Source organism: Cyclopterus lumpus, chromosome 11 (genome assembly GCF_009769545.1).
Source record: "Cyclopterus lumpus isolate fCycLum1 chromosome 11, fCycLum1.pri, whole genome shotgun sequence".
In the NCBI taxonomy this organism is placed as follows: Eukaryota; Metazoa; Chordata; class Actinopteri; order Perciformes; family Cyclopteridae; genus Cyclopterus; species Cyclopterus lumpus.
Genome location: NC_046976.1, coordinates 13,359,103 through 13,382,021, shown reverse-complemented (window position 1 = coordinate 13,382,021; position 22,919 = coordinate 13,359,103). Strand labels below are relative to the sequence as shown.

General features: G+C 41.2%; 1 protein-coding gene across 2 annotated transcripts; it reads right to left on the bottom strand.

Moving 5' to 3' along the window:
* Positions 1-4,613: 4,613 nt before the first annotated feature.
* Positions 4,614-22,317, bottom strand: rims3 (regulating synaptic membrane exocytosis 3). Of its 2 annotated transcripts, none has more exons than XM_034545894.1 (6): positions 22,019-22,317; positions 7,026-7,167; positions 6,838-6,950; positions 6,176-6,277; positions 5,933-6,072; positions 4,614-5,527 (listed from the first exon to the last, which is right to left on the bottom strand). In XM_034545894.1, the coding sequence occupies exons 1-6, from the start codon at positions 22,281-22,283 to the stop codon at positions 5,315-5,317; spliced, it is 975 nt and encodes a 324-aa protein (XP_034401785.1). In that variant the 5' UTR covers positions 22,284-22,317; the 3' UTR covers positions 4,614-5,314. The 2 variants fall into 2 exon arrangements, with proteins under 2 accessions (XP_034401785.1, XP_034401784.1); XM_034545893.1 differs by having other exon boundaries at positions 7,026-7,164; positions 22,019-22,096.
* Between the last annotated feature and the right edge of the window lie 602 nt (positions 22,318-22,919).

The window sequence follows — 22,919 nt, the reverse complement described above, 5'->3', positions numbered from 1 at the left end:
CACAAAAATACCAGTTTTACATTATCAAATACTGCACATAGAAAACATTTACAAAGCACAGGTATAAAATTACAGCTCCCTTTTTCCTCTTTGTAAGCATCCTTTCATCCAACGGTCTGCTATGCTTTGCCCTTTAAAACGTGCACTGTGAGCGCTCCTCGGTGGAAAGGTTAAGGCCGATTAAGAAAGGACAACTGATCATCTACCGACACCAGCAATCCAATTTAACTGGGCTGCTATTTCACCAGATGCTTCCATCCGTCTTAAGATTTGTTTCCCAAGATTTACCTCAGTGTTGGAAATCGTGCTTTGCTGGGCTTGATAAAGATGACGGTTGTCTTGATAGTGGGGCGGGGAGCTACAGTGACCTTAGTATAGTTTGACAGACAGCTAAAAGGATGGATAAAAATGGATACTGAGGAGACTTGTGCTGTGATTACCGACAGGTATAGACGTGGATGAAGACCAACATGCCTCACTAACAATTTGCCCATCAGCTCAGCAGTATTGACCGTTTTGCTGCTACATCGGTAAACAGACATTTGGAATGCATGCTGCATAAGAAAATGAAAGTAAACAAAAAAACACCCCAAACAAAAATGTGTTGATCACCATACGATTGCAGTTATTCGCAATGCATCACAAATTGCTTCAACTGCTTAAAAATGGGATTTGACTTTAAATGTTATTTGTCATCATGTTGTGCTGATCCAGATTCAGCCTGAGGTTTCCATGACCCAAATCTAATTAGTGACACGGAGGCCAAGTCCAGAAGTGTACGCCCCGGCAACAGCAGAGGCTACAGCCAATGGTTATTGCCACAAGAAGTATTTCAGAAAATGGAAGGCATCCATGCTACTTCAAGATACAGGTTGTTGCATCTCAATGACTTTCCTTTGACATTGTACTGGGTCTAATTGACGTTGTCACATGTCATTATCATAAGTATTATCATCATAATCATACCATCATAAAGATTAAATACATGAAAATCATCAGAGTAACCATGCGGCGAACATTTTCAAGCTCAAAGTACAAACAATTGTAAATATTCCATCTGCTTGATAGATAAATCGAGTATTAAGTTAATCGGTATAGGGGGGATAGCAATCCTTTTTTGCTTGAAACCCATCGTGGCGATTTAAATAAATAAAAACGTATTTCGCCTGACAGAACTCATGCTTGTTTCAACCACAGAGCTGTTCTTTTTAAAAGGAACACACAAAGAATAAGACATACAGTATACAGTAAAAGTAGGGGCTGCCTGAAACAATACAGGCGAGGTCCTTGGAAAGTCTTCAAAAAAAACGGGATAGCAAACAAGATGACAAAAAAATGACACTCAGTTCTGGTGTAAGGATTAAGAAATACATTCATAAAACTATACATATACACATATATAACTTCGGTACAATATTTCAAGCAAAATACATTTGTCAAAACTTTCAGTTGTGTGCTACAATAGTGATAGCAATGTCTCCTACACAAAATAAGGCCATTGTAAACTAGACAAGCCCTCATTTTCGCGATAAATCTCAAGGCAGATTTTTGCCTCTCTTGACTCTCTCCTCCTCTGAATAATACCTCTCTCCTTACAAAAATAAAATACATTTCCAACATAGCACTCGATTCGGGTTGATGGAAGGTGCGTTATAAAAGATTTGCACACAATAAAGTTGGGTTAGAGAATGCTCAATGTGGATTTAACAGGGAAGCAAGCAAGCAAATGGGTTTTCAGTAGAAAGCATCAACAGCCTTTTCATTCAACCCTCAGCAGAGCCTGACGCTGTCTAACTCAAGCTGATACCATCTTCACCAATCGGAAACAGTTCACCAAGCTCTATATGCTCCATGCCGTTTTCAATAAACTGCTTTGAAGTGTCTCCAATTGACACTCTGAATAATCCAACAGTGAATTGACTTGCTTGCATGCATCCATCTTCACATTAACAGTGAACACGTCTAAGACTCTCTGACAACCTGCCGTAGTAAATAATGATTGTGAGGCTCCAAACTTGTCTGTGTCAGAATAAATGAAATGACCACATATGAGACAATGTATGTTAATCACGCGTTACTACAATTTGCTCTAATGTAAGGTAAATGCAATGTTCATGTGTTAATGTTCATATCTGAAAACCCTGATTCTTAAATTCTCTTCACTGTGGCTTTTTAATAAATATTTACACATCTAAAATATCTTTCTCACTCACATCTTGCTGCTCATTATTATGCTTCACGCAGAACAATAAATGCACCTCACTGAAAGACATACATCCAAACTGCACTTATTTCAACCTTCCATTTGGTTGCAGGAATCAAACGATTTGGATAAATCTGGCAAATGCCCTCCCCTCTCCTTATAGAATAATTACATCTCTTTGCATTTCCTCTTTCTGTACTTTCAATCATTGGATCTGTTAATGTTTAAGGCTACTCAATATACAGCGAAGGGGCATATGCGGTTGTATATATGCTCCAAAGTATTGGAAATCACATGGAAAAACATTGACAGCATTTTTAAAGAGTTTACCAAGGACTAAACATTCAGCAGGGAAGTTATATAGACCTAGAAATGTCTTTGAGAATTCTTTTTTTAAACATTCTTTTTCATTTTGTTTCCCTCTCGTCAACCAAGCTTTTCTTTTGTCCTCACAAAAAGATGCGCACTGAAGAGAATATGTGCAAATACCAAGAGTATAAGTCCTTATTTTAACATCATGCCCGCTGTCCACAAAACTAGATACAAATTAAAAAGGTACATAAAATGACTTCATATACGTGACCATACATTTAAAGGAATAGCTCCAAAACGTAAAAATAAATTGGAACCCAGACCTTGATGGTTCTTCTAAAAGGGTTGTATACATGATGGAAGGAACAGCATCCTCCTCCCAAAAATGCCAGAGATCCCTTTTTCCAAAGTTTAAAGAGCATTGAATGTGAATTCTGTTGATCTGATGTGCTGACGACAAAAAGTGCCTTTGCGTTTTCCCTTTTTGCAGAAAGATGAAGAGATGAGTGAGCTACAAAGTTCTAAGCAGACAATAGAACATATGGTGGTGAAAAAACCAAGTGCGAGCTCCAAAAACATGCACAAGCTATTAATAGCCTAGAGCGAGACTGTCATCTCTCCTAAATCTACGGAATCTAGTGTCTTTACCCATACACAGGTTTGGTGTTGGTCCCGAGGCGGACAGATTGAAAAACACTGAACCACTGAAGAGAATGATGACATCTTCATCATAAAGAAAACGGTAAACAGTTCTCCTAGTTTGACCTTTTTTGTGTGTTTTGAAATGTGCGAGGTAAACATTAAAAGAGAAAGTTTGATTAAAAGAGGAGAACATTTAAATACATCACATACACAAATGCATCATTGCAAATGTTTTGTTTTTGGAACACATGTCTTTATCCTTTATGTTTTGAATATGCTTCCAATGTTGCAAAATATTGAAGTTCTTAGTAGTTGACCTAGTATGATGCTCCGATTTAAGTCGAAAATCAGTGGCAGCACTGTCCCGTTTTAACTGTCCCAGTGGGCTTTTACACTGACTTTTCCATGCTGGCATTCAATTCAAAGATTCAGAAACGCACACTGCAGTGTGACCAAACAATCTAAAAATAAGCAGATAAAGAAAAACATAAACAGGTAGTCAACCACTGCATCTTTGTAACTTAAACATAATTAATATATTTCAGTAAAGTGCCATCTTAAACACAAACCTGACAGGAAATATAAAGAGTGACATGTTGCACCTGAAACAAGTAAAACTACCGTACTTAGCAGGTTAACAATCAACCTGCAAGAAAAGTAACACTGGCATTATAGTCAGATATATATATAAAAAGAAAAAACTAATCTGGATTTCAATATAAGTTTACACATTTACAACAGGTTACAAGTTCCAGTAAGTGTGACAGATAGGGGTGACAAAAGAGACGGGTTAAAGGTTGGAGTGTGCACACGTCGGCGTGTTAAAGACAGAGGTATGCTCTACCTCCTTTATTGATGTGAAAATCAAAAGGGGGAAATCAACAGGAAGTTCAAACAAGTCTGGGTGCTGGTGTACAAAGAAAGACAGAGAGAGCGTGTGACTGTGGGACAAGAACCCCAGACTTGAGCTGGACACATTGCCCAGAAAGCCTTTGTGTTGTGTGCCCTGTGTGGCGCAACAGTCCTTTACTATAAAGATGAAGGCAGGATCAGAAATGTAGTCTATCAGCGAATGGTAGCCCGCTGACTAATTTGTTGTCTTCCTCTGCAATTGGCAATGACAGCGCCCCCCCCCCCCCAACCCAACCCAACCCAACCCCTTCATCAAAGCCCCATCCTCCTACCTAACTCAGTGCAGTGCTCTTATTGCAAAATAAAGTGGGGCTATACCTGTTACATTGGTCGAGGCAAGCCAAATAAAAAGATTGAAGCGCTTTAAAATGTCTCTACAAGGGTTGCAAGCAAACATGCAGAATGCAGCCGATACATACATAAACACAGATAAGCATTTATCTATTTATTCATATATATATATATATATATATATATATATATATATATATATATATATATATATATATATATATATATATGAATATAAATCTGCCCTGTAAAAACTATAGAATAGCAGTGTTGCTACCTCACATAACAGCCATTATGTGAATATCCAAGCCTGTTGCCCAGGTATGTTAATGTCTTTGCCTGTTCCTCAGCTCATGTGTGTAGAATGTATGTACTTTTTTTTGCATTACATCTAAGTCATTGACTCTGCTACATATCCATACTTTATATTGTATACTAGTTCACCTACGACTTATAGTAGTAATAACAACAATAACAATTCCTTTGGTTTTAAAAAATAAAGTTTTGTTTTTTTCTTAGTTTGGCATAGAGAGTTTAGAAACTGGCATCAGGATGACCCGGGATGAGTCGTGCCACAATCTGGTACATTGGAATGCAGATTTGCTGTGTCATGGTAGGAAATGTTGAAATGTGACGGCGAAAAGTGCTACATGTTCTGGTAAATTAAGTCTACTTCAAGTTGAATTTGCTATGTTTTCACAACTAAAGTACTGACTAAAGTGTAAGAATATGGACGTAGTGAAGGATATGGCAGCGCGTCAGTGTGTGTACTCATGTAGATGAGATCATGTATTTGCACTTTTATGTCAAAGGTGTCTTCCTCAAAAGATACACACGGGTATATATGTGTGTATGTGTGTGCCTACCTGTCTTGCACTTACAGTCGTTGTGTATATACAGTACGTGTCTGCTTGACTCTGCCTGTGCCCGTGCATGTGGGTGTCTACTCGGTGTCTAGGTGCATGAGGGGCTGGTGGCGCTCTCCAGGGAGGACTGGGAGAGGCGTCTGGTGAGTGGTCCGATGCTGGGATCTGCCAGAGAGGAGGTAGGGAACAGCTTGTACCAGCCGCTGACTGTGGCAGACAGGTCCAAGTCCTCGAGAAGGATCTGGGCCATTCCCATGAAGCACTTGTGGTCCATACGCCCGTAATCCCCCCACACTATTACCTAGAGGAGAGATGAGAATAAATGATGCATGCAACACGAAGATATGGGGATATGTCGCACATTTTAAAAGGCCCCAAATACTTATTTTCTCTCAATCAGATTCATATGAAGAAAGAGGTCCTACATAAACACACTGTTTTTGGCCAAAGTTAGAAAAGCTTTAGTCAATTCATAGCAGAGATTACAGGGTTTTTTTCCTCACTATTCTCCTCACTGATTTGAGGTGGGTGGGGGTTATTTAGACAATGGTGATGTTACATATACTTCCATGCATCAATCAGGATTCAGTATAAATCATAAACTGATGACAACCACAACAACGCAGTCTTTTTAAGTAGTACATTCCTAACAAATAATACTGTAAGAGGAAGAATTCTGTCCGCTGGTTGAGTCTACTTGTTGTACCTGTAGGACTTTGCCCTGAGGACTCTCTTCAAACAACAGAGCCTGCTGGTAGGTTGGGTCCAGATTCCTCTTCACTACTTTGGTTTTCTTCTTGGCCAAGCACATGCCATTCTCGAGCACATACACCTTCACGTAGGTTGCTGCAGACAAAAGACAACACAGTGAAAATCCTACACTGACAGATTGGACAAAGAAGCCGAGTCAATAGAGTTTAATGCAGAAGGTGAAGTCAGTTCAGAGTACCTGGTATGTTCTTGGAGCCCGGTTTTTGGGTCAACCTTCTGGCCTGGTTGACCTCCACCTCCAGCTGCCCTCCTCTATCTACCATCCCTACATGGACATCCCCTGTAGAGGGACAACATACCATGTCTAATAAGCCAATGGTAATCTATATAATCAACTCCAAAAACTCCAAAAAGGGTGGAGCTTAGTTAACCATGTTTATGCTGGAAGCCTTGATGTTGCAATGGTCAATATCTAACTGTAGAGGGCGACACAGAGCTGTAAGTATGTCTTCACAACCAGGTATGTTGGAGCTCAGTGCTCTGTTCTGTTGTTTTTCACAAGCAATGACCTTTGCATGAAAGATTTATACCTCATGCAAGAATAACTTCATCGTGCTGAGTGAATACACTCATATTGTGCAGTATTTTTAGACGCTGCTGCGCATCTCACAGTTTGTATGTTGGTATAAGGTCGTAGATCATTTTTTCTGTCATCCTGAGCTTCCTGTGAGTGTTTGTCACTGGAAGTGAGAGAAGTATAAATATGCACTTAAGGCCACCAAAAATACGAGTGCAAAGAATTTCATAAAATCTCAAGAAGAAGCTAACTATACTTGACAATAATGAGATGGATTGAACAGGAAAAGATGATGTCGTTGGTCTACTTCTGTATTGGCTTACCCATGGGGGGTGTAGCTAGTGTTTGCCGGCCGACAATCTGAGCGGGGCCCAGTCCATCCAGGAAGTCACTGAACTGGCTCTCGGGCCCCAGGCGTGTGATAGGGAAGACAAACCTGAGCGGGAAGAAGCAGAATAATGGATTCTGTCTATGCGTGGATAAGTGGATGAACTGCTGGTTGGGTACTCACGTTCCATCAGAGCTATTTGAGTTGGTGCTGCCGTCAGTTGAGTCCTTGCTGCCCTGTCGTGTCACTCGGTTCCTCATCTCCACGGCGATGCCGGTCTCCGTGCTCCGTCGGATGGTGCTGCGAAGCTTCTTAGTCCCACCTTCTGAAAAACACAGAGGTCAAAGCTCCGGCTCTAGGTGACCTTATTTCGGCAGGATGATCCATTCAGCATAATAATCAGAGGATGGTGTAGAGCTGTCTGATAAGTAAGTCATTTCATGGGGACATGCTGCTTGTACATTAAGGCGCAAGATCTGAATCTCCGCATATCTTGTCCTGCAGATATTACAACTTAAGTATGTGTTTTCATAAGCGAGATTTAGAAGTTCTTATTCAGTTCCCTGAATGCTGTCTTAGTCATTGAGTTTCTAAAGACACACAACAGATGGACATTTCTGTCAAACAGTTTTAAATCGATGGGCTGCACAATTAATATCCACAAAGTTCGCTTTTTTTAAACGCACTAGAAATGAAGACAAATTTAGGTTAGCCCTGAGAACTACCGTCTCTCCACTATTTATTTTGAAGCAAGTTCACTCAGGCAAGAAGACAATCTCACATAATTTCAACTGGGACGTCCCCACACGATTGGAAAATCTCTCCACTTCACAGGTATTACTACAGCCCATTTCAAACAGGTGAAGCCCATTTAACAATGGCTGCTGTGAGTGGGGCGCAAAAAGGCTTTTAGGGGGACTCCCGAGCCTGACTCGCAAAGTAGAAACACACAAGTTGGCCGCTTGTGGAATTTGTCCGAGTGGGGAGGGGTAGAGAGGAAGTAAGGAGGCTGAGCTGAGAGGGGGGGACGGAGGGAGGGGGAAAGGTGTTCAGGCTTCACAGCTCTGCTGACACTGGGAGAACGGGAGTGAGCTGGAGAGCTGCTAACCCCACAAGAAGCTTTCAGGGCATCATCCCCTGTAATGACACACTGTATCTCTGTGTGACTTGACATGCCGAGTTCAAAGTAGTAAGGCACAAAGTGCCCTGGGCTCAGGATGTGACATGGAAGGTTGCGCACTCGTGCACCTTTGGCAGACAACCCTTCATGTATCCCTTCCATCACTCCCATATTCTGGCCTTCCTTCTTGCAACAATAAACCAGAGTTCTCAAGGTGATGCGTGTGTTTCGATGATGATTGTTTCAGTAATAAGTTCAAGCATAAGGGCAAATATATTCTCACGGTTTTCAAATATGATGATTAAAAGACATCCCCTTGAATTCTGGGAAATTATAGAAACCTTTAACTGACAGTTTACTGACAAAATACTTAACTGATTAATCTAGAAAATAATCATCAGATTAAAGGGTGAAAATTCATGAAAATAACAATGAATTACATGTATTTATGTGCACAATGATACTAGATGATCACTAGAAGAAAGAAAATGCTAATTGTTATTTCTAGTTAATATTAAAACACTCAAGGCTTGAGGCTGGTAGTAGGCCGGTATACAAGAGGGGAACAAAAAAAAACTTTCATTCTCCCTGAGGTCTACAACTGTAAACAATAAAGCAATATAAAAACTTAAAATTCCCAAAGCCCTTGAACACAATGATCTAGAGAGACACATGCAGACATTCACACACAAACGTCAAGCTGACAGTTGATATCCTAGTGTCGGTACATTCACACCTCTGTGCAACATTTACACTCTAGCGCACAGAGTGCACATGAGCAGTCGGGCTCCAGGGTGACATGTTAGTCAGACAGGAGAGAGAGAGGCTGTGAGTCCTTGTGTTGGCACAGCTTGGCTTCATAAAGACCTCGACAAAGTCTTATTTCCAGGACTTCCCCTTGACAGGAGCCTTCTAGGCTGGCAACTTTTTTTATAATCCTGTAGTAGGGGTTTAAATTCTTTAAAATTACTTAAACCTTTTACGGACATCTCTAACTTTTCCCCTTACACTTGTTAATTTCAAAACCAATTGGCTGAGTTACGTTTTTTGTTTTAGTGCTGCATCCTTGCAGCTCCTTGTGGCTGCATTTGCGGTCGTACATCTCTCCTCAATAAGAGCGCGATCACCAATGGAGACTTTTAACAAGCAGTTGCTTATTGTTGTCAGTTAAGCGCACACCCAGTTACAGCTGTCCCACTTCATTATCCTGAGCAACTCCAAGCTCATTAAACATCCTTGCCGTGCCCGTATCTCATCGCCATGACAACCGCATATACCCCACATCATCACCATCACTATAGCAATGAACAGATAGCAAACAAAAGGCGCTTGATGAGACTTTGGGGGTGCTGAAAAAGGAGGAGAGAGGGCTTTGAGAGAGAATGGATGAAGAGTGAGACAGAAGAGAGAGGACAAGCAGAAGCAAGTGTTGAGGAGAAAAGGGTGAAGAGGAAGATGAGAATGATGGGGTCCCATAGGTGTTGGAGATGAGGAGAGGGATGCTGCCTTCTGCTGCCTTCTATTTATAATCATGCAGTCAAGAGTGTGTGTGAGTGTGTGTGTGTGTGTGTGTGTGTGTGTGTGTGTGTGTGTGTGTGTGTGTGTGTGTGTGTGTGTGTGTGTGAGAGAAAGAGTGTGTGTCTGTGGATGTGTGTGTATGTTTGTATCATCACACCCAGAGAAACCACATGCCCTCCTGCTGCCATGACAACCTCCGCCCTCAGATCTGGACCCAGACAATGCCACCTGAGACAACTGGCACCATGGCGACAACCTCATCCCACCAGTCACTTTTTTTATTTTTTTTATTTTATTCATACAGGCAACATTTCACCAAAGCTCCTGCACTTTAGACTTTGGACTGATCGACTGGTGTAAACTGAACTCTGGCTGGCTCGTAATTAAACCAAACGGGCCCACAGGTCTTGAATACAGCTTTTAAAACTGTTATTCAAACATCATCAAAATAACCTTGAAGGCGAGTTCATACGCACAAGTTGGACATCCCCACTATAAACTCATTTTTGAAATATCAAGCACTTCCTTAATTTAACTTCATATACACACACTCATTTGTCGCCCCCCCCAAACACACACACGGTGTGAAGCAGTGATCTCTTCCTTCCTATTTAATCCCCCCCTCCTTGTCTGCACTTTCCCTCCATTCGTTTCCATGGCAATGCGTCTGCATTGCACCAAGAGCCCCGTGTGGTGTGTTCGCTCACAAGCCTTTCCCCTCACTCTGTGTCTTTCCTCACTGGTATTGTCCTCTCCATGAGTCTCACTCCTTAATCCGCCAATACTTCTTTTTCTTTCTGTCTTTCAGTCAGATCTCCCAACACTCTTCTTTCCTTTAGTACCGCTCTTTGTTTCCAGCTCTTTGTTTAATTGCGGTCCTTTTTCTTATCCTAGTCGCCCCTTTTCCTCTATGTATACTCACTGATTCCTTTATTTTGCTTTATCTTCATTTCCAAAGTCCTTCTCGCTTTTATTTCCCCTTTATTCAAAGTTCTCCAGTCTTTTGGAAACCGTCCATCTTTATCACATATTTTCCCGGTCCATCCCAACTAAATTATTGAGCGTATTTTCTCCTCTCCCTGCTGAACCAACTTTGTTTATACAGTGTTAACATCAAATGCACGCACATCCTGGAAGGAGTAATTAGAGGAAGTCTGACATATATGCCGTTTGAGCAGAAAAATAACAACATTACATAAGCTGTTGTGCTTCAGCGTGCATGAGGAGAGGGGGTACACATGGCTATTTAAAGGGTCTCCCGTTGGCTTCGCTATGAGTAATACAATGTCCCAGAAGACACACTCATCAATCTCACAGAAATGTGACGCCCGGGGAGCCATCACGCGCTCAAAACTTTCTTTGACCATGCAAAAGCCAAGGTATTCATTGAAACTTTTATGCAGGCCACATGTTTGATAATCATAATGAGGCGAGATCAAGTGACGGGGAAGAAGATTACGATGAGAGACAGGCAGAAGAGATGGGGATGGTAAGAATTAATAGCTTCAGTGGAGAGAATTAATATCAGAGTTGGGATTACTGAAAAACGCCAACAACGCAGAAAAGAGCCACACACTGAGACGGCATGCACAATTGCACATGATATACAGCTTCTCTAACTGTGTGTGTGTGGTTGTGTGTGTGTGTGTGTGTGCTCAATAGATCATTAAAGCTGCTCTGACATTTGGAGAGAACACTGATGAAGCTTTTCTCATTATATGCTGTAATATAGAATGCTGTTTTTAGACTCCCTGGCTGCGCCGACATGCCTATCGGATGCACCGGTGACGGCAATGATCCACCATGCATAGCAACAGTAACTAAGCACGAGAGTTGGAGATGAAAGATCTGTTGTGGTGTCTTTCCCGCTGGACACCTACTAAATTTGGACAAAGGGAAGATTCAAGGTCGAAGAAGAAGTAGGAAGAAGAGATCATGTACATGAATCAGCGATTCAAAGCCATATTCATGTATATGCACAGTTACATAACATCGTAGCCAGTGATTCAGTAAGTCATAGAATATATATATATATATATATATATATATATATATATATATATATATATATAGTATAAAGCAATGATTATCTTTCAAAGCTTTCTGGAACTTAAAACATATGTATATAGACATAGACTAAATATAAGTGTGAGGTAACCAATTGGTTTGAGAACGATGGTTTTGAAGCCTCGAGTTTTGTATATTCGTCACCATAAGGGTGGAGCTTTTCATGTCAACAATCTACTTTCACAGAGTTAAAACTCCATGTGTGAAAGTGTTAAAGTTGTAAGAGGAAAACAGGGACAACTCCCTGTAGTAGCAACCTGTCAATCACAAGAAAGCCACACCCTCAAGCATACCCTGCTTTAATGTCTATTTCACTCTAAATGGGACCATAATTTACAAAATATACATCATGTGGTATTAAAGAACGTTATTGGTATTAACGTGTGTTTATAATGTTTTACTGAGGTAATAAATCAAGCAAGAGTTCGGGTCATTTTCTCATAGACTTCCAGACTTATTTTTAGTTTTTAGTTGCACCCTGATGGTCATTAGAAAGAATGCAAGTTAAAGCCACTTTCGCATTGGCTTCACTTCTCAGATCCAGAGGTTACCGCCTGATTTGTTTTGGTAGAAGGATCATATCAGTCCACTTAACCCAAGTGATAGTAACTATATTATGCACATTAAGAACTTAGATGGAGCTCAATGGTTCTACCCTCCAGGACATCTCTGGTTAAAACGTGACAGTGTGAACAATCAGAAGCCTTCATTTTTCTGTGCTTTCCTCAAGGGCACACAACACAGCCAGAGCAGATTCATTCATAGTACCAGTAATACGAAATAAAGCCTTGAGTTTAGCTATTCGAACGTTTCTTTTTACACTTAAAGGCTCAGTTTGTTTTTATGGGTAGTGTGATTTTGCATTGACATGCTGTTTTCTGCCTATTTTAAAACTCGTTGGTTATTTTAGATGACATATTTCTGTATTTCTGTTTTTTACAATGTGTTGTGGGCGGGGCCTAATTGGTAAAAAGAAAAGTACTCGAGTGCTCCAATCACGATCTAGCATTTGAATCAGATTCGGATGAAAAATGATAAATAGCTAGGCCACTGATCAAAACCACTCTCATAATGTATGTGAAGCTAGAGCCTAGCTAGCTTAGCATAAAGACTGGAAACAAGGGGAAACAGACAGCATGAGCCTGTCCGAAGGTAATAAAATCAGACTACCAGTATTTTTCCTTTATTATTCAACCACTTATGAAACACTGCCAGCATTCCACTTTTCTTAGAGAGTTATTCAACTCTAAGAGAACATGCAAAAACAAATAAATGTTGTGGGTAGTTAAGTGGAGCCTAGTATCCTAGTGTTACTCTGTCCTTAATGATAATGCATTAGAGATAAACAAAACTAATCTCCTTTTTATTTTCTTTGTGTGTGTGTGCGCTGGCAGTGTGTGTGAGAGTGACATTAACTGCTCAGGTAGGGACATAAGCCAGGGAGAGGTCAATGCAAGGCGATTAGCCTTTCTCAGCACCGCAAAGGAAATGATTTCATGAAATTTAAAACCTTCATGTATGGCAGGATGTCTGTCAGTGAGTTAATATGCCACACGGGCTACTGTCTAATGACAATTAATTACATTGAGGAAAAGAGTAATCCAATTTAGATGTAATTTCCTCTTGATTACTCAACTTAGAGGCTGACAAATTATGTAAGATGGCCACATTATTTAAACAGGAGAAGCAGATGAGCAGAAACAGATGACATAAAATGGCTAGAAATTAATATTAATATTAATATTAAACATTTTAATATTTCACAAAACCTCCTGTTGCCTGTTCAGCACTAAACATCACTTTCCCCAAACATACCAGTGAGACACAGAGACAACATAATACTAGCTGGTAAACTGCAGAAAATCACAATTCTGCCAGAGGGATGATATATTTCCTTTTCCTTCTTAAAACAATTCCACTTTGTATCAAGAACATTAAACTTAGGGCAAGAAAATCCCTCAGACAAATCAACTTACATTCAGAAGAAAGGAAATTATCTCACTACTGCGTGCTGTCTGAATTAAGCAAATACTATTTTCAAAAACTAAACAAAATATAAATCAATGGTTCCTTTAGTGCAGCAGCAGCAACCCTGGTCTATGACACCGATTAAGAATTAAACCTGTATGTTCTCATTGCTAGTGTGATTGAGTGTGTGTGTGTGTGTGTGTGTGTGTGTGTGTGTGTGTGTGTGTGTGTGTGTGTGTGTGTGTGTGTGTGTGTGTTGCTCCTATGCACCAAAAGCTGCTCTCCAGTCCACCTTTTCTTGAACAGCACCATAAGGCAAATGGCAGCAGTGTGTACAGTGTGTTTACAGCACTCGTACATCAGAAGGAGTGGTAATGATACCCTGATTATAGGGCTTTTACACAGAGCCCTTCATAAATACACACAACATGGTGACTCACCTCACACACTTTTGAGCTTGGTGACACACATTGCCACTTATTGCCTGTTAAAGCATTGCAGGGGTACCAGTAAGTGCTCTTTCTCATTTTTCGACCCGGTTTGATAAATCTGAGAGCTCTCACGCTATTGGTGTGGTTTACCAGATCAGCTAAAAGCCCCAAACATATACGAGAAATAACACCCGAGTTGGTTCTGTTGTGTAAAAAACACTGACATGACATGAAATGCAAAGAAGAATAGCAACTCCATGGGCTTCAACAAAGCACAAGCTTTGTGTTGTTGCTGTTAAAGGAATCATTTGGGAAATATGCATATTAACTTTCTTGCAGGGAGTAATTTGAGGCCACAGCCAGAGTTGGTTTAGCTTAACTTAGCACAAATAACCTGAAGCAGCTAGCCTGTGCAAAGGTTTAAAAAAATCTGCCAACGAGCATCTCTAAAGCTCACTATGTTATACTATATAACATGTTATATCTTGTTGGTTTATTCTGTACAACAATTGACGTGTAAAAACAAAAAAGAGTTGTGTTTTTAGAAGTTAGGGGGGTTATATTTATTGACTGGGTTTTATGAAGTATGTGAAATATGTGGTTCTAGACCTTTGGTGATGCAGGTGGGGAACTGTGGCTTGAAAGCTAACCGCTAACTCGCTAGCGAGCCGGGACACGCAAGGACTCGTGCATCACTTCCTTCATTCAGAGTATAAATGAATAGCAGGAAAAAGCTCCCTTTCTCATAACTCTCTGCCTCCTCTGTCGGACTACAAACTCCAGTTTCTACAACTTCTTTCAACTTCAACCATCTTAAATGCTGGTGTGGACAGGCCCCAACTTGCAACCTCACGGTGGCAAAAAGACACCAGGAGTTCATTTTGTTAAGCTTCAGCAGGGCTGGTAGGTGGATTTGTTACCTTTGGACAGACCCAGGCTAGCCGTTTCCCCGTTTCCAGTCTTTATGCTAAGCTAAGCTAATTAACTGGTGATCGTGGGAGCTTCATATTAACATACAGACATTAAATTGGTATCAATCCTCTCATGTGACTATCAGCAAGAAAGCAAATAAGCATATTATTTTAAATAAATGTCAAACTTTGCCTCAGATGGAAGGTTCAGTGCCGTTTAACTGCCCACTGTGTTGAAAGGCTGTGTTCTTCAGGTAGACAGACACACACATGTGTGTATGCACAGTTGAACGGTTCACCTATCTGTCTGGCTAAGAATAGAACACGGAGCATGGAGGAGTCGGTGGGCGAGATTAGGAAAATATGATAGACGCTCTGAGTGAAAGTGAGAGCAAAAGAAGATGGAGATGAAGGGAGGAGAGATAGTGGAGAGAAAATTAAGATGTCATTGAGCTGGAGGAAACACAAAGAGGGCAACGGGGGAGTACGGCAGAAACAGAGAATGGAGAAAAAACTGATTGCAGGTCAGCTTTGCATGGTGTTTGGTTGCCCCTAAAAGCACCGGTGGGGAAGAGAAAGCTTTTAGAGTCGCGAGTAAGGTTTCAATTTGTTTATGTCAGGAGAGCCAGTGACTCAATATGCTTCGAAAGAAAATTGAGGTGGTGGAGCCCGAGGTGGGGTGAGGGAAACTACAAAGTAGAAGGCTCACCTGAAATAGCAGCTCAAGAGACTCAGAGAGGATTTTTTCCATTAGTCATAGTGAGTATGAATAGCCATCATGTGTATTCATCGTGTGAAATTCCTATTATTATGAAAGCACAGTTGCCACAGGTCAGATGATTCAACAACTTTCATTGTTGCTATTCTAGTAATCCGTTGCTTTGTGTCCACTGTTGCTCATTTTGTTCAAAAGCCTTTCCTGAGCTGTCATGATATGTGAGAAATTCTCGTTTGGGATGAATTTTTCCCTCGAAGGGTCTGATCCCTGTAAGCTCTCTAAAATGGATCTGCCAAAATTCCTAAAGTGTGTTGCTGTGACTCAGAAACAGAGCTAGAAGTAGGGCATGCGTGAGTCACCCTGAAAGCACAGTGAGTACTAAAATGCCAGATCTATTATCTGGTCTATGGAGACACATAGAGGCTAACTGTTTTAACAAATGGACATACTCGTCTGTGAGCTTTAATTGTGTTATTGTTGGCTTTCTTTCTCCTGCCGAAACCTTCCTCATCCCTTTCATGTGCCGAAATATCACAAAGCCACTCAGTCATCATGAATAGGAGTATTAACATATGGCAACATCCCGATCCAATATACAAAACATGAAACACAACATCTTCAATTATGAGTGAGAAAAGAAACTGACTGTTATAGAGGACGGACACTTTTGCTTTCAGAATATTACATTACATGTCATTTAGCTGACGCTTTTATCCAAAGCGACTTACAATCATGTTACATTCATACACTGTAGACACAGCTACAGGGAACAATTCAGGGTTAAGTGTCTTGCTCAAGGACACATCGACAAGGGCGGGGATTGAACCGCCGACCCCATGATTGAAAGATGGACATACTAACCACTGACCCACAGTCACCCCAATATGTTTCTAATGTGACATGAATGTTTCTATAAGTGTTCGCCTGGCACTTATTTTGGTTATAAAAACAGAGACTCTTGAAATGTTATGTTAAAATGTTATCAATGTCTATCTTCCCTGTGAATCACATCATCCTGTCCTGTAGAGCTATCTCAATGTGGGGGAGCACTATGATGCAAGTATTTAGGGAACTACAAAGACTTTTTCATGTACACTGTAGTTCAGGCAAACATTGTCCCGTCAACAGTTACACAGTATCAGCACGTCTCTTTGCTTATCAGTAATAAACAGAACTGTGGCCTTAAAACAGGCATTTCTGAAACTCCACCGCTGTGGCCGTCAATGACAGAATCACGCGGGATGACTAAAGCCAGATATCGTGATTCATGTTGTCAGCATAAATGCAAGCATGTGTAAGTATACTGTTTCCAAAGCTGTTTAAGACGGTAAATGTGCTCTACACAGAGAAACAAAGCTCACAAAAGGATTTCGATCCAGTATTTGGCATCAAAATGTAACACAATTCATGGCTCTGCACTGTGGTTTGTGACACTGAATAAAAGCAGTTTTTACAGCCGGGAAAATAAACGGAGAAAGCCTCTTCACATATCCTTACTTCCGGGTTGGAACTACAGTTCTAGTCGGCCGACTCAAATATTTGCGTGTCAACAGTTCACCCAGAAATGTGTCTGCTACTGGTCTCAAAGTTGGAATCAATTCAATAAGCAAACTAACAAGTACTCTCTTCCTGTGTCACATTTTTCCTTCCTCTGTGTCTGTTTCTTTTTTGCGTCTCTGGTTTATTTCCAACTGTATCTACATCCAAACAGAAATACACACAAAAGGAGACAGAAATATTTCAATAAAGAATATTTAAAAGGAATTGAAAAGTGAGCTTGAGAAAATAAAGAGGATGGGTGTAGAGTGGGTTTAGAGAGCTAAATGGAGCAGAAAGGACTGATGTGATTGAGTGTGAATGTGCACCAGCAAAACACACACACACACACACATAAACTGGGAGGCGGGTAGAGTTGAAGCCTTTCACTGTGACGCTCACCGAAAACACACACAAGCAGACACACATCCACGGCTGGCTTCCTTTAATCCAACTCTCCTGGTGCACTGCTTCTCATCGTCAGAGGCGCTTGTTTCTCGGCAAGCCGCGTCCCTCAGTGCAGACTGACAGTGTGCCGAGAGACGCTCTGCTGGCCCTGTTTTCAGTCAAGGATAAACCTGCTCAGGAGATAAGGCTGTGTTCAGCGGAGGAGTGACTCACCCGTTACACCTGGGAAACCGTTTGTGTGTTTTCTCCTCACCAATGCCAATAATAACAGGTAATAAATAGAACAAAGATCAAAATGCCATCCTCAACACTGGCATGTTACAAAACCCAGAATAATGAGGCAATGGCACTGTAGCTATGAATGGAATGACGTGAGGAGAACGGAGATACGATATGAAAGAAAAACAAGCACCATCTTAGTAGAAATGCATGAAAATAGCCTCTATCAAAGGATCTAAATATGGAAGCACACCTTCTACAATCAACTCAATGAACAGTTTCTGCATTCATATGAATCTGTAGGCAACGGGACAAGATTTGGGCATTGGAAGCATTCTGGTTTCCCTTCATAGTCCGAGCAGACTTGACCAATCACGTTGGAGAGGTCTGAAGTTGCTCATCAGACTGTAAACGATGAGAAGCACATGGAGAAGGAAGTCTTGGGCCGGATATCGGCTGGCTACAACATGAACCACAAAAATATAGGCCGGTGTCCCCAGAGGCGTATGGCGTCGCCACATCGTCCAGCCCTAATTCTGAGATGCCAAATGGATTGTTAATTTGAAATGAATCTGATTAATGGCTCCCTAAAGTTACACATTTATGTTTGGAAATACCAGCGGGTACAATTATAGAGCATATGTTAACACTAAGAACTGTCAGAGGTCTCAGATGCTGTCTGAAAAAGTTGACAAGGCTGCAGTCTGAAAGAAATGTTCTTGTCCTCCTTGTCCAAGACATCTGTGTGCAGATGTTAACATTGGAGTTTGAGTTCCTACGGTATACGCAGAATGCGGTGACTCAGTTCAGACATTTGCTCAACTATTTTTTTGTACAGTGGGGTATGGAACAATAATGAAAGGAGCTTATTGAAGCTTTATGCCGGAATTAAGTTAGTGAGAAAAGGTTTGATTACATTCCATCATTGTGAATGGATTGTTTTAAAACCCTCATGAAGATTACTATAAAAAGGCCAGATTATTGGACAAAAATCTAAACAAAGTTGCCAAAAGTTTAAAGCCAACGAAGAACCTCTGATGAGAAAGGCTTTACTATCTGAGGACAGATAGCGGCTGCATTTAGAAATAGAAAACAGGAATTCTCTTTTTCAAATAAACATCCTTGCTTGCATAAGAGTTTACTATCTAGACAGATTCTAAAGATAGTTGTATATTGACTCAATCCAATTCACCAAATTGATCACGGCTAGAACATACCCTGCAGGAACTCTGACACAATAACAACATTATAACCACATTACCTCCTAACAGCCCTTTAATGGTGAGACGCTGACATATTACCCCACTGTCTACGTTCACTTTTTTTCTTTATGTCCCTTTCAGCCTATGCTCTATTCCTCTTCATTCATTTTGTTTGAACTATTCAGTCATTCACTAGAACTCTTAATATTTAGAGGGTTAAAGTAGACTGGTCGTGATAGTCATAAAAGGTAAGAATAATTATTGGCAAACCAGAATAAAGGCAATAGATTTTGAGGCGATGCTTTACTCTCTCATTTTCCCCTAAGGTACACTTTGCAATAAACCATAACCTACAACAGCCAGTTATTCAATAAGATCAATTAATCAACGCCAACAAGACTCGCAGAAAGCTTTCCATTAATTTTTCCCATTTCTGCACCCTAGATCCAAATTACTTCCCTCACACACCTCTTCTCTGGGGACCAATTCAACCAGTGGCTATTATCGGCTATTAGGTGACCAACCGAGCAAAGCAAGGGATCGGCACCTGGGCCGACCCGCCGCGTGAACCAATCGATGCAAGTGTCACTCGTAAACGGGAGCAGTGATAGCTGACCAGAGGGGGCCGTTAACTCCAGGAACGAATACCTAGAGGACCCCGATCAAACTCAAGCGGGCGAAGAGGAATGTTTGCCTGTCTGCATGTGGGTCACTCAACTACTCATATTCAGCCATTTTATTCCTCCAGCTGGTTATGAATTATGAAGGAGGGAAGACCACAGACTATGGTCGCCTATGGTTTTTCCCAAATGTCCCAAGAAAACTATCATGCAGGATCTCAAGATGATATCGCGACACCAAGTGGTGATATAGATGGAAAAGGAAGGAGCGGGTGCATGTTCCTGTGATTTTGTTCCAGGCATGATGTCTTCTGGCGGCTGAGAACATCTAAATTTAGACACACCACTCGTCTCCTCTTCCTCTTCTCTATATCCTAAGCCCCTCCTCGCCTCCTCATCCACACTTTTCCCTCAATTGTGCTCTCGTCCTCAGCACGAACACAGAGACATGAAAGCCCCTGTGGTGAAAATATCGACAGCTCTTCCTGCGTCAGACAAGCGTCAGCTGTGCCTCAGTGCACTGTGCGTGTGTGTGTGTGTGTGTGTGTGTGTGTGTGTGTGAGAGAGTGATAGTGAGTACTGGAGCAACAGCCATCTCACACAGATGGGGGACAAAGTAATGATATAAGTAATGATAGCAGATTTAGGTTAGATTGAGTGTGTGTGCATGTGAATGTGTCCCTGAGTCCACCAACATTAGCCATATGGGGACCATGTTAGAGCGGCCATGAGAAGAACAGAGTTATAGAGAGAGCGACTTGCCTGGTTTTGTTAAATTCATTCTCAAAATCCATCGAAGAGGTTTACCGAAAGACTGAAGGCATGTGAGAAGTTCAGATCATTCAAAAATGGACAAAGTTGCTTTCCTAATAGGACATGTGGACATTAGCACGAAGTAGCAACAATCTTGAAAGTTGACACTGAATTTTGCTTTGTCAGATTACAAGACCTTTTTCTAAATTCCTTAATGAGACATGTTCTACACTCAATTAGAATGTAACCAATCCTAGTCTATCTTTTTCTAAATATATTTGTTTAATCATTTTTTATTAAGAAAATAATTATGTATTTTAGAAAATAAGGTAGTATAAACTTACCATTCTATTTTGGATTTATATATAATTTTCTTTAATAAATTATTTGTAATAACACAATTGAAAGTCTTGGACTTTGATGTGTCACCACTGACATTATTGTTGTTGTTGTGTGAGATGTAGTGCTACATTCGATTATTTGTATTATTGATTAATCTGCTGATAACCCTCAGATAACTCTCATTAATAAGACTGAATGTTCTCACAGAATTAGACGTACATACTGTACAACCACGAGCAGGCAAGCAGAAAGATACATGCAGACAGCATTTTGAGATGGTCTCAACTCAATGTACTGGAAGGAGAAGCACAGTGCGCTAATGGGATGCTAAAGGAGATGAACAACACCCTTGGTATTGAAGAATGAGGAAAGAATGTGACTGCATTGAAATGAGTAGCACCTCCTGCCCCTCCTGGCCCTGTCTGCCTCTCAGCCTTTATTTACCAAGCTTCGGTGTGCGACTGGTTTTTCCTCTTTCCCACCAGAAGTGACTGGGTTTGAGTACGCTGCTGAGGCACAAAGCAAGAGACACTTTTGTTGCAGCTGTACAGTTGCTGTAATTACGCCCCACAGGACAAATACTAGAACATAGAGCCGCTATCATTGAGATACAGCCGCCATACACACCAGCTGCTAATGAGTTAAACACACAACGGTGTTTTAAAAAAAAAGAATAATCACATCGATAATACCACAAAAGGTAAAGCCAATGAGTGTTTGTTGTATTAAATATTACAGGTATTATAACTGAGGCCGGGCACCATCAAATACCCTTTGGAGTGGATTATGCTAATATTATTGTGCATACACTGAAACAAACACTGTTAGAACAGTGTTGGCTTTAGTTTAACAATTCCACTGCACTGGAAAACATGTAATCATTTTGAAAGCACGAGGGGTATTTTTAAATGTTGAAGCGAAGCCAGGATGACGATGAAATGTCTTACCAATTAAGAATTCCATCTTCGTTTGGAAATAAATATGATTTTCAGCTTCAAATCCAAACCCAAATTGAAACAAAAGATTGTTGTCCCCATACTTTAGCCAACAGACAAAACTGAAGTTGCGGAGGGCAGAAGACAAAGGGAGACGAAAACAGGGGAGGCAGAAAAAAAAAGAAGTAGAATGGAAGAAGAGGGATGATGAGGAGGGGAGTGGGAAAGGGATGTAAAAAGTCAAACTGACCTATAGTTAAAATGGTGGCAGTAAAAGGACAAGAGATAAACTACCTTAGGATAAGTAGAATATTCGATGGGGGCTCAAAAGTCACATAAAGTAAAGATAGCGGCGTATAGGAAAGAAAGGACACTTGCACATCTTAAAAGTGTGCATCCAACAGAATAATTTAAAACTGTGAACTGACCTTGCTGGTTGAGCTGCTGTGTGCTCTTGCTCCACTGCGACAACCCCACAATGGCCACCATCTTGGCGCCCAGACTGGAGCGCCGCTTCTTGTTGCCGGCCAATGATGTGGAGTCCGGGCCCCCGCCGCCGGGACTCTTCTCCAGGCTGTACATGGCCCCCGAGATGCTGGAGGAGCGCACCACGTTCCGAGCCGCCGTGCTCAGCCCGCTTAGGCCGCTCATCCCGCCCGGGCTGGGCACCTCCACTGAGCCGCTGAGCATCATGGTCTCGCTGGACTGGAGGGCCGTAAAGATGGAGCGGGGCTGAGGAGGGAAGATGAAGGAGGCGTTAAGGTGAAAGTGCGAGTAGAGAGAGGTTGAAGGACAGATCAAATAAAAGATCTTAATGAGTCTGAAATACAGAATATAGCTTGTCTTACGATGCAGAAGTTCTCCGTGGCCAAAGGACATTGCGTTTAAATTTCAACCACAGAGGCTTTCAATTGAATTCCCCGCTTATTGCAGAGGCAGCAGAAATGACTTCCTACTCCGTCAAAGACAAATAAAGCTTGAAAAAGCTCTGAAAAATGTTTTTGATCTGCAATAGTTTTGCAAACTGAGGAAGCAAAGAGCACAAAGGACGGCAGACGAGGACAGTGCAAATGGCAGCAGACTGTTCGAGTGAGTTAAGGAATATCTCCACTGACACACATACTCAAATGTCAGGGCCGGCCTGCTGTTGAGGGGTGACCCTGTCAGTTGGTATTTGTCTTGCGTATTTATTTAATTTTTTATCTTGTTCTGTGCCTGAACTTAAACGGTGACACATGATAAAGTATACAGCTCAAGTCGATGGTTGGCTGAACCCCTGGAAGACACACCTTTCACTATACGTTGATACATTTTTGTAATATCTGAGCT

What these genes read in the sequence shown, in the direction of transcription:
- rims3 (XM_034545894.1), bottom strand. Translation starts at nt 22,283, where the DNA reads ATGATGCTCAGCGGCTCAGTGGAGGTGCCCAGCCCGGGCGGGATGAGC. An exon ending in TCAAATAGCTCTGATGGAAC is followed by an intron (nt 6,951 to 7,025) that starts GTGAGTACCCAA and finishes CTTCCCGCTCAG; the next exon opens with GTTTGTCTTCCCTATCACAC. An exon ending in CTCAGGGCAAAGTCCTACAG is followed by an intron (nt 5,528 to 5,932) that starts GTACAACAAGTA and finishes TCTCTCCTCTAG; the next exon opens with GTAATAGTGTGGGGGGATTA.